This window comes from Halichoerus grypus, chromosome 4 (genome assembly GCF_964656455.1).
Source record: "Halichoerus grypus chromosome 4, mHalGry1.hap1.1, whole genome shotgun sequence".
In the NCBI taxonomy this organism is placed as follows: Eukaryota; Metazoa; Chordata; class Mammalia; order Carnivora; family Phocidae; genus Halichoerus; species Halichoerus grypus.
Window position 1 is genome coordinate 157,428,495 of NC_135715.1, and position 12,844 is coordinate 157,441,338.

At 36.9% G+C, this 12,844-nt stretch overlaps 1 protein-coding gene across 3 annotated transcripts in view; it reads left to right on the top strand.

The window, feature by feature from the left end:
* The window catches only part of PLCL1 (phospholipase C like 1 (inactive)), a 336,573-nt gene that overhangs the window by 261,204 nt on the left and 62,525 nt on the right, over window positions 1-12,844 (top strand). For all 3 annotated transcript variants that reach the window (XM_078071152.1, XM_078071154.1, XM_078071153.1), the window contains exon 3: window positions 2,200-2,403. In XM_078071152.1, coding sequence (XP_077927278.1) covers window positions 2,200-2,403 — 204 coding nt within the window. The remainder of the gene's footprint in view (window positions 1-2,199; window positions 2,404-12,844) is intronic.

Genomic DNA, 12,844 nt, shown 5'->3' on the forward strand with positions numbered 1-12,844 from the left:
TGAAAGGGAATTTGAAGTCATAGAAACAAATGTAATGCTTATTAGGTTATTTTAGTTGTTTAAGTGTATGACAACAACGATAATAAATTACTCCCCACAAGAGCAAACACAACTAAACAAACAATAGTCAGCACTTGAACTTGTTGAAAACTATGTGGTCTTCTCTTAGAAAAGTGGTTTAATTGAAAGAACCTGGATTCTGGCTTAAATTCTATCCCCTTGTGATCTTGAGCAAGTTATTTCAGATCTCTGATCATCAGTTTTCTCCACATAAGGTAAGAAAAATAGTAATACATCACAGAATTATTATCAGAATTAAATGACAATGTATGTAAATTGCCCACTCCTGGCATGTGGAAATTCAATGTTAGTTTCTTTTCCTTCATTAATGCTTGAAATCATAGATGGTTGCCAATTTCTTTCTTGAATACTATAGAATATATCTATTCTAGGGTCATGTTACTGAGAAACAACCAAACAACAAATACTAAGTTCCTGCAATGTGCAAAGAGGTGTTGGTCGGCAGAAGAAGTAGCAGTCTGAGAACAAAACAAGAGAGGAATATTTTTCAATGCAGTTTATTTGCTCCTTTAGCTATCATTTTAATGGTAATTCTCACCAAACAATCCCTACTTTCAAGATAGAAAACAAGCTTGAAGAAGTTAAGTGATTTCCCAAATATTGCAGTTAGTAAATAGGAATGTTGGTCTTTAAATCCAGAATGGCCTACTACCAAAACTCATGATCATTCATGGTTTTTAGTCATGTGATGCTGAATCTCAAACCCATCATTTGGTGAAGACTTTATTTTTACATTATTTCACAGACAAATTCCAGAAAAGACTTAAAATCAATTTTAAATAGCTGAAGTGGTGGAAAACAGTATGGTACGTAATTCACACATAAGTACTTAGATTGTAAGCATTTTATTTGAAGTGGTTGCCTTAGCCACTATTTTAAAAATAGGTTCCAAATATTACCATTTTCTATCTGACTTTTTCTGACATAATTCAAAACTATTATAAATCCCTGTATTAGATTACTTATACATCATTTCTTTTTTTATTTTTATTTTTTTTTAAATTTTTTATTGTTATGTTAATCCCCATACATTACATCATTAGTTTTAGATATAGTGTTCCATGATTCATTGTTTGTGCATAACACCCAGTGCTCCATGCAGAACGTGCCCTCCTCAATACCCATCACCAGGCTAACCCATCCTCCCAAACCCCTCCCCTCTAGAACCCTCAGTTTGTTTTTCAGAGTCCATTGTCTCTCATGGTTCTTCTCCCCCTCCGACTTATACATCATTTCTACATCTTACTTTACATATTAGAAATCGATTTTATTTATTTCTATGTAATTCTTGAAATATATCCTTTACACATACTATGTTTTTAAAATGCATCGTAAGGAGAGTTGGTTATGGATAAAGTTTTTTTCCAGGTAATACTGATAATTTATATCACCTTAACATAAAGTCTTTTGGGTTAAGGATTATTTGGAGCCTAATCAGTAGAAAAATGAAATACCATCATTGTCGCTAAATTCATTTGACATATAATAGGTTAGGTACTGCTCGCTGTTAATAAAATATGAAATAGTTATAATTTCTATTTCAAATGAATTTTAAAAGCCTGTAAAACATGGACAAATGTAGCTCTACATGAAATTTGTTTTAGTATGGGCATCTGTCAGGTGCATTTCTGATGGGATGACAGAGAAATACAATTGATGGTTAGTCGAATGCACATCTGTGAGTAATTGCAGCCTGCTACCTTGAGGGGAAAAGCCCGAAGGAGATGTACTCCAATGTATAATCACTGGCATGTTTTTATGATCATCATGATGCAAATCGAATAAGATATTCACAACCAGCCAAGGCTAATTTGTGTGAATATTCCAATGCTCTGCTTTGAAAAGCACTGTGTAGCCTTGGTTCACAATCAGCTTTGCTTTATGGCATTTTTGTGGCAGTTGCTAAAAATTGACAAAGATGAAGTATGATAGTGAATTAGTTCTGTGTGCTTTCTTGGTGCACGTTACACTTCTGGTTGATTATAATCCAGTTTCCTCCAAATTACATATGTATCGGAGGGTATACTTTTAATGAATATACTTTTGTGTAAACCTAGAAGTGCTGGGGGTGATGCGTCATGTGGTCAGAAGTCTAATTGCATGTTTGCTTCCCCACAGAATGCCATAGTGTCTATTAAGGAACTGTGTGGACTTCCTCCAATTGCCAGTCTGAAACAGTGCCTGTTGACCCTGTCCTCTCGGCTCATCACCAGTGATAATACTCCTTCAGTCTCTCTTGTGATGAAAGACAACTTTCCTTATCTGGAGCCTCTGGGGGCAATTCCAGATGTGCAGAAAAAAATGCTGGCTGCTTATGATCTGGTAGGAATTGTGACTCTAGATTTCTTATCTGTGTGTGTGTGGGGGTGGGGGGGAAGTCATCGGCAGGGACTCTTTTGTGGAACTCTAATGAATAAATCACATTGGGAGTAGCAGGCAGAGCTGGCCCGCTCAGCTTCCCTTAAGGCCCAGTGAAGACTTCTGGGGCAATGCTTTGAACCCAGAGCCCCACAAATTACAAACAGAAATTCTCTGCATTAGTAAGGAATGAATTATTAAGTCTTCAAAAATATACACAATTTCTAATCATCTAAATGACTTTGGCCTGCAACATAACCCTTTAATTGTGTACCTGTAAGAAATGAACATATGCTTCTCAGTGCTGCCTTATGATATTTGTGACAAAATATTTCTCTGGAATTTATATTTCTTTTTTTTTAAGATTTTATTTTTTTTTTGAGAGGGAGAGAGAGCACAGAGCACAAGTAGGGGGAGGGGCAGAGGAAGGGGGAGAAGCAGACTCCCTGCTGAGCAGGGAGCCAGATACAGGGGCTCTATCCTAGGACCTCGGGTATCATGACCTGAACCAAAGGCAGACCCTTAACCGACTGAGCCACCCAGGCACCCCTGGAATTTGTATTTCTAAGCTAACACTGTTAAATGATTTTTCTGAATGTATAATTAATTTATGTAGTAATTAAGTTTAAGAATAATTATATTTTTGCCTCCTAATTCCATAAAAAATCAAGGAGCAAATGAAAATCTGGAAAAATTTGTAACATATATACCAGATAAAGTGTAACTATCCTTAAAATAGAAAGTGCACTTAAAAATCAGTAAGAAGGGTCACCTGGGTGGCTCAGTCGGTTAAGCAGCTGACTCCTGATTGTGGCTCAGGTCATGATCTCAGGGTCCTGGAATGGAGCCCACTAGGGAGTCTACTTCAAGATTCTCTCTCTCCCTCTGCCCCTCCCTCTGCTTGTTCACTCTCTCTCTCTAAAAAATAAATTGTTGATGAAAAAGAAATCAGTAAGAAAAAATATGGAGAAAAAAATCTTACATCAATTAAGTTTAAGTACAGCTTGATAAAACAAACAGTGCAACACAATCATGGCTTAAAAATACAGTTTTACTCTTTCAAATAAAAATCTGGAGACCAACCTTCCAAGATGGAACTTCTGTAAAGTTCTTAGGAACCTAGGCTCCCTCTAGTTTTCTGGTCTACCATCCCTATAGTGTGACCCTTATCCTTATGGTCCAAAATGGCTGCTGAAGCTCCAACCATAACATCTGCATTCAACCATCAAGAATGATGAAGAGAAAAAGAGGGCATATCTTTTGCCTTTAAGGACATTTCTCCAAAATAGCATAGATCATTTTTGCTTATATTTCATCAGCCTAGAGTTAATACATAGCTACACTTAGCTGCAAAGGAGAATGGGAAATGTCTTTATTTCAAGGGGCTATGTGCCCAACTAAAAGTTATCTCTTCTGTTACTAAGAAATAGAGAGAGGAGAGTTATTAGGGGATAACATATATTCTTTGCTTCAGAGGTGAACAGGCAATTCATGTATCTCTTCCCCCCTAAAAAAAAGAAAATCTAAAAACATATTTAACCTTAAAATAAGTTTTTAATTAAAGATATTAAAGAAATGTAGTAAAATATTCCCTCTCTCATTGGCACTAAAAAAATAGTACCTCTGATAGAGAATTTAAGGTAATGGATACTCTCATCCATTTACCTCTACTAGGAAAATAAACTGGCATAATTTTGGGGGAGATAAATTTGGCAATATAATTTAAAATGTTTTTCCCACTTGATTTATGTATTTGTTTTCTGAATTTATGTTAAGGCAATAGTGATGTACATAAACATTTATGTTAAATGTCAACATAGAACTATTAGTTAAATAAAATATAGTAAACCAATATTATGGACTCTTTTGAAGCCATTAAAATCATGCATTAGAAGAATATTTAATGGTATGGAAAACTTCTCATAACATATTTTGTGAAAAAGTCCAGCTACAAAAAAAATATACACTATAGGATTTAAATTGTATTTATATGTATACACATCACACATCTAAACTGTTAGCAGAATATTAATAGTGATTATTTTTAAGTAAGGAGAATGAACTTTATTTTCTTGTTTATGTTTTTCTACTTTTTATTCTCTATTTGCAAAACTCTTTACAATGAACCCAACTAATTTTCATAGTTGAATAAAAAAAATAAATGTTAAGCAAGAAAAGAATAATCTTTTATCCTTAAAAAAACAACTAGAGGAAAGACATTTGGGATAAACACCCTACAATTGAAAAAGAAAAAAAAAAACCCATAGAATGCATTCTGCTTCTGAATGATCACACCTCTTATAAACTGTACTCCATGGTTGCTGGGGGAAAGGTTCACCTATTACCTATATCTCATTTTTCATGAAATCAATTTTTTCGTCATAAAAGTAGGGACTGAAAGCTATTCAGTGAATAGGTATAATTGCCATCTAAGAGGTGAAATTAGGGTACTAGTTGCCATAGAGACAGACAGTTGAAATCACTTATTCTTCCAATTCTCTGTGAAGCTAAGAAAGAAAAATCATTCCTTGGGAGGGGAGGCTGGTTCCCTGGAGCTGGGCTTGGAATAAGCAGAAGAGCACCTGGAGCACCTGAACTGTGTTTGGCCAATTTCCGTTTGACATCCCCAAGTGTCCGATGCTGTCTTGTTTTTTCATTTCTATCTGCTGGAGCCAAATCTGGACATCAGCCTTTTCTCATTTGTATTTTTAAAATGCAGTTTGTAATTACAAGCATAGCATGGTTTTCCAATACTTAAGTAAAAGGCCACAGTAGAAAGCAGAAGTACTTACAATGAGATCTTCATTTATAGTTCCCTACAGAAATGATTTTTCATATTGGTCGGGAACTGAGTATAAATATCCCTATGTCAAATGGTAAACTCGGCAGACCTTGCAAGTGATTGAAAACTCTTTTGACAGCACTGTTGGCTTATTTCTTTTAGTGGGGAAGTGAGTAGGAACTTATACAAGTAATGATGATATTGACCTGAATGTAAAAACATCATTTTTACTTTCGAGGATTTGCATTGTATTGGCTGGCATCTTCAATGCTCTTGATATATCAGTGTTAATATTTATTTTAAAGAAGACTTCTAAGATATTCTGCATATCGAGTAATTATTTTATTTTATTATTATTTATTTATTTTTAAAGATTTTGTTTATTTATTTGACAGAGAGAGACAGAGATAACAAGAGAGAGCATGAGTAGGGAGGAGAGGGAGAAGCAGGCTCCTGGCTGAGCAGGGAGCCGGAGGATTTGAGGATTTGAGGCTCGATCCCAGGACTCTGGGATCATAACCTGGGCCGAAGGCAGACGCTTAACCCAATGAGCTACCCAGGCGCCCCTCGAGAAATCATTTAAGAAAAAAATTGGATCAAGCAGGATTTTCCTGCTTGAAATCCTACAGCGGCTTCCCATTAAAATAAAATGGAAACTCCTTACTGTGGTCTATGGGGTCATTTATGATCTGGCCTTGCATACCTATATACCTATCTCACTCACCTCTCCCAGCCTCACCCCCACTCCTGTTCACTACCCGCAACCCTCCCCCTCCCACCACCCCCCGCTGCTAACCAGCCACATGGACTTTCTTTCTTTCTTCAACTAGACCAAGTTTGTTCCCACCTCTGGGTTATTTTATTTGTGGTTTCCTCTGCCTGAAATGTTCTGTTGCATGAATAGTTGCTTCTTATCTCTTAATTCTTAGCTCAAATATCATATCCTCAGAGACGTCTTCCCTAACCACTGTCCCCACCCGTCACTCTATCACATAACCTTGTTTTATTTCCATCACCCTACTTAGCAGTGTTGAAAAATATTTTGCTTGACTTTCTGTTTAATTTCTGTCTTCCTTTCCCCTTCAATTTAAATGTATACTCCATGATGGCACAGACCCTGTCTGTCTTGCTTACTACTGTTATCTCTCGCATCTAAAACAGTGCTGGCATGTACTATGTTACCAATGAATGTTAGTTGAATAAAAAGTAAATAGAAGCATTAATTGTTGGTGAAAATAGTGTAGATCTGGTGCCATAATTGATGTGTTTATGGTAAATCATTAAATCTTCTTTGTTTTACCTCTATGACACCACGCTAACCAAACTGTTCCTTGTCTTAAACATACAGTTAAAAACTCTATAGACTGAGGCAAAACTATGGAGACAGTAAAAAGATCAAGGGGCCAGAGGTGGGAGACAGGGTAGGATGAGGGAGGGAGGGATGAATAGGAGGAGCACAGAGGATTTTTAGGACACTGAAACTATTCTATATGATCCTGTAATAGTAAATACATGTCATTATGCATTTGTCAAAGCCCATAGAATATATAATACAAAGAGTTAACCCTAATGTAAACTCTGGACTTTAGCTAATAATACTATATCAATATTGGCTCATCAATTGTAATAAATATACTACGCTAAAGAAAGACGTTAATAGTAGGAAAACTGGGGATGGGCTTAGAGGGTTTACGGGAATTCTCTGTACTTTCAGCTCAGAGGGCTAAAACTTCTCATAAAAATAAGGTCTAAAAAAATTCCTTGCAGACTATTAATAATAAAAAAAATATTTGGATGACTAAGGCAGAAAACAAATCCAGGGTAATGGTGGTGGTAGGGGGGCACGTACAGTTTGAATGTTCAACTCAAATCACTTAAATATTTGGATTCCTCAAAAATGGTAATGAACTGTATAGATGCCAACCAAAATGAAAAGTTGTAACCACTAAAAAAACACAGAATACATTTAGAATAAAAAAAAGACCTGAAGTCATTTCCAAACAGATACAAATTTGGCTTATTTCAGTATCAAAAGAAACAAATCAGGCAACTAGTAACCTCCATTTACTTAAAGCCAACCTGAGTGTATCAAACAATACTACTTATCAACAGGAAATAAAGTGAAAATATTTTAGAAAACATTGACCCTGAGTTCATCTGCACAGATTTTTTTCTAAACTTAGCTTTTCCCTAATGACCTGAGATGGTTCTCTTCCTTACCAAACACTGGCTAATTTAATATGTGGAAATATTTCCTATTGATGGTCTTAAAAATTTAGTCTTAAAAGTCATTTTAATATTAATGTGGCAGTTATAATTCTATTATAGTATCTGTGTTGATATCAAGAAATCAAACACCAAATATATCCTTAGTAGAGTGGGCTTATTTACATGGCATAATTTCAGAAGACAGTTTCCCCATAGTACATATCTTATTTAAAACATATATCTTCTGGGGCACCTGGGTGGCTCAGTCGTTAAGCGTCTGCCTTCGGCTCAGGTCGTGATCCCAGGGTCCTGGAAAGGAGCCCTGCATCGGGCTCCCTGCTCCGGGGAAAGCCTGCTTCTCCCTCTCCCACTCCCCCTGCTTGTGTTCCCTCTCTCACTGTGTCTCTCTCTGTCAAATAAATAAATACAATCTTAAAAAAATATATTTAAAAAATTAAAAAAATAAAACATACATCTTCTATCTGCTCACTGGTACTTGGAATTTCAAAATTACAATCAATTCCTTTGGGTGAGGACTTTTTAATCTCTTTTAAAATGCAAAAAAAAAAAAAAAAAATCTCCGTGAATAATAACACATTGGATTATCAGCAATTTGTAGCCTTGAGTGAATTTAACCGATCCTGTCCTACCTAGGATTTTTACCTGGGAGAAGGAAGAGATCTTAATGACAGAGTGTTCCCCAAGTCTGGGTTAGGTGAGGGTGAGGTTGCTCAAAGAATTACAATTTTTCCTGAGAACCACAATCTCCCTTCATGCTCTGAATAGGGATGCAGCTATGGAAATGCCTGTCTGATATTCAGGGCAGCAGAAGCACAGGTGACTTTCCTGATTATCAAATACGTGTCCCAGCCTGAGGAGGGATGTGCCAGATTCTGAAAAGCACTAAAGCAAACTGGGAACATTATTAATCAGTAACTGAAGTAAGTAGAATAAATAGGTCCTAAAAGCAGAAGGTGGGATCGATGCCTCTTTCCCAGACTGAAGACACACAGCGGCGGGCTGTTGGTGTTAGACTCGAGGGGCACTGCCGTTTCGGTGGCTCCATATTGTCCTTAGGACGGTTTTTCAGAAATTGTATTAAGAATTTCATTTAAAACCAGAGTACCATTTCTAAGTGACCTGTCCCTTTATTGCACTGTGATTTTTGCCTCCCAGGTCTTTGAAAGAGCAAGCTTCACTTCCCCACTCTGGCTTTGCACTTTCTCTAAGAAAATATCCTCCAAAGTAGGCACTGTAGTAATGGAGTCACTCACTGCCCAGCCTTTTAAGGTTGCCAATGCAGTCTTTTAATTTACAGTTCAATATTTCTTTCCTCATGTTTTTTCTCATACGTATCCATTTCCCCTTCCTTCCTTCCTCTCTCTCTTTTTCTTTCTTTCTTTCTTTCTTTCTTTCTTTCTTTCTTTCTTTCTTTCTTTCTTTCTTTCTTTCTTTCTTTCTTTCTCTTTCTCCTTTCTTCCTTCCTTTCTCTCTCTCTTTTTCTTTCTTTCTTTTTCTTTCTCTTTCTTTCTTTCTCTTCCTTCCTTCCTTCCTTCCTTCCTTCCTTCCTTCCTTCCTTCCTTCCTCTCTCTCTCTTTCTTTCTTTCTTTCGTATCCATTTTCTTATATTGGCTTAGCCAAGGTTCTTACCAGACTCTCTTCTCCTCCTGCCTGAAGTTTTCAATAGGATGACTAGCCCTCCATTTAGTCTCTACCTTTCTCTAATTCAACAATTGGAATAATCATCCTCAAGTTCTGTTTTTGATTTTTTACCTAGACTTGTCTTCAGCCTCCAGTGCTGGCTGTTTTGCCAATCTCACTTCCTATTTCCTTCTGTGTGAACCCTCTCCTTCAGTCAAGCTGATGTCTTTGCCATCTCGTTTTCATTTTCTGTCCTTTGTGTTTCCATTCTATACCACCTAGAATGCCTTCTTAGCCTTAATTCCCTCTCCATCAATCTAAGTCCAGACCTTTGTCCTAACTTCTCACAAAACTGACATTAAGAAAAGATTCATTTATTGAGCTTATTCATAACATTCAATACATATCATATATAAAGAACTTTGGCAGATTTTGTGCAATACAGAGATGAATAAACAGAGGCAGGTATCAGCACAAATAGCCATATGTAAAGCATGACAGCCCTTTGACTCAAGATAAACATAAATAAAATGAGATGGGAAGATGTATATTTCTGCTTGTAAAACAACACTTTCTCTTCTAACATATCACTTTGTGTATGTCATTAGGCTTTTGATGAGTCAACTCGACAAACCGTTTTGGATATCCGTTACTGTATAAGTTGCTAGAGGGAAGAAATGGTCTGAATAAAAATTTCTGTCCTTTAGGAACAAGATGTCCTGATAGGAAGGCAGGACTTACACCTAAAAAAGGCAGGAGCAGGGGTGAGTGGGTGGCTCAGATGATTAAGCATCTGCCTTCGGCTCAGGTCATGATCTCCAGGTCCTGGGGATCAAGCCTCACATTGGGCTCCCAGCTCAGTGGGGAGTCTGCTTCTCCCTCTCCTTTGGCCTCTCCCCCTGCTTGTGCTCTCTCTGTTTCTGTCTCTCTCAAATGAATAAATAAAATCTTTAAAAAAAAAGAGCAGGAACATACAAGGTTCAGATAGTGAAGCAAATGAAGTTTTATGTCCTGAGGAGGATGGAGTCTAAGGACCTTGAGTACTATGATGCACTTTTCACAGTGACTTGTAATACACCCCACCCCCAGTCCCACTCCATGCTCAGCAGAATTTGTTTGCAAAGAATTTTTTTTTTTAAATTCTGTCTCTCTCGAATGTTCTTATTTTCACTCACCTCCCCCTTCTCTAAAGAGGCTCTACAAAGGTTTTTCAGGACCTTCTGGCATTTTTGTCCAATGTCCACTCCAGCACACTAGGCAGGTGATTCAAGGAGGTATGGTCCTTGTTACTCTTGGGCAGCTCATTTGCACATTCTCATGTTATAATAGAACCTTCATAAGGAGTAGCAGATGCAAATGAGAAGTCCCTATCTACAACTAATTTTAAAAGAAAAATACTGTCTAACCTTTATATAACTTTTTTCTTTAGATAGCTGAATTTTACTTTTCTAATGTTCTCACCTGTCCTCTTTTTCATGCATCATCAAAAAGTATTTGCTTAACATATTTGGGCTTTTTCAGTGTTTTAAATTAATGTGAAAACTTTTAGATAATTAGTGTTTTGAATACAACATTCGGAGGTGGAATAGTTACAGGAGATTGTTACTGTAAAAAATAAACACAAGGTGTTCTCTGAAGGTGACTTCTGTGCTGAATTATTTAGCATTAACTTAAAAGTTAAAACTTTACTATGGTAGGAACAACAGATTTTCTGGAGATAGAAGAGAAATCAAAACAATTTAGAGAACATGGGTCAAGGGTTATTTAATCTTTTACTAAGTCAGTTGGGGTATGATTTGGAGAGTAGCTGTTTATGTTAGCATGACCAGGATTCTAGTGAAAAGAACTAATTGCTATCTTTATTACTCTTGCAATGGGATCAGTACATTGGCAGGTATCAATTAATCAAACCATAATGGGTTGGACTAAATACATTCTCTTCTGTCAGTGTTATTACAAAGATATATTGAAGCTCAGGATAGGAAAAAGTTGTGGTATGTCTCCAGTCTCCCCATGTAGTTTTGCTTACTGAAATCAATTTAAATTGAAATTAGTAAATCATGGATACTCTCCTTCCATCACTCTCTCATTGTGAAGTTTGTGTGGAACTCTATATTAGTTTGCATTTCAAAAAGTACGTTGGCCTGTATACTAATGGAACGCAGAAAAAGAACAGCCTGCTGGCAGGTGCCAAAACAGAGCTGGCTATTTATGAACAAGGTATCATACACTTAGTGCACTGAAGCTTCTAATCGTGGGTGTGGCAATGTTTTCTGTACATTTTTTGTATACTGGAGTAATTGTCAGCATCCTGAAGGTTGATAACATTTCCACTTGGTACAAAGGTCCTAAGGACACTGGACATCAGAGGTGCATCAACAAGCTGGCTGCATCATAGGCTGGCTTCTCTGTGAAATATTGTCCGTGCATCTTCAAAGTTCACTTTTCATTTCTGAATACTCAAGTGAAAATTCTGGAGATGGTTCACGATGGTTGGTGACCTGATAATTTTATGAATGAATTAAATGTTAATCATAGTGGGATGAAAATAATCATTTCTAAGGATTATTCAAGATATAGCTGACAACTATATCTTGGAAATAGAACAACTGGAGAAAAGAAAAGGTGAAATGGTCCCTTTATGCAGAAAGCAGCTCACTGGGGGCTCCTGGGTGGCTCATTTGGTTAAGCGACTGCCTTAGGCTCAGGTCATGATCCTGGAGTCCTGGGATCCAGTCCTGTATCGGGCTCCCTGCTCAGTGGGGAGTCTGCTTCTCCCTCTGACCCTCCCCCCTCTCGTGTGCTCTCTCTCATTCTCTCTCTCTCTCAAATAAATAAGTAAAATCTTAAAAAAAAAAAAGAAAGAAAGCAGCTCACTGAAGTAGACCCTGTCAATATCATGGATGTGGAGACAACCGTCCTTTGGCCTGCTTGGTGTGGGTTCTCTTGTCCTATGCCGTCATAAATCGGGCTTGGAAATGTGACTCAGAGCTATTCCCAGGACAGAGAATACTTGGTTGCATACATCAAATGCCGTGGACTTCCAGGGAGCTTGCAGATGTTCTGGCCTTATGTGTGTACCTGTTTCACTGACAAGTAACAGTCTCAATAGGATTGATTTTGCTTAAAAGCAAAAGATGCCAATTTACTAATAGTCCATCTGATTTAAAAGTTTTAAGGACTTTAAAAATTAAAGGAAATTATCTTCATTCTGGTTGGCAAATATATATGTAATGGCAATCAGATTTTAAAAGGTATCGAGTTTGATAAAATTTAGGTCTTATTTTAAATTATCTAGAGAATCAAAAACTAAAACCCAGAGTTTTGCTTAGAAGGAAGATAAGAGAGAGTTTAATTATTTTAGTCTTCTTAAGAGGAGAGAACAAAATAGGTCTAGAGTAGATTGGCATATTCTTAAGTGATTAACTTTCCAAATTAGATATCTCCTTCCTGAAAGAGCAGTGGATGCCACTGAGTACATTTCTTTCTAGGCTTGATAGGAAGAATATCTATGTGGTTGATGCCTTCTGCAAATTAGACTTGGAAGGAGAAGCAGTCAAGGCAAAATGTATTTTTATGATACTTTACTTGGCGAATTTTTATTAATGTTTATCACTGAGTTGTACTTGCAAAAGAAATTCTATACTTTAATATAATATCAGTATCACAATGCAATTCATAAGCTTAGATCTGTTCCTCAAGGGCCTGGGTTCTAGTCTAAGCTATTTCACTAACCAGTTGTTTGGTTTTAGGAAAGCCCATTTGAGGCTCAGT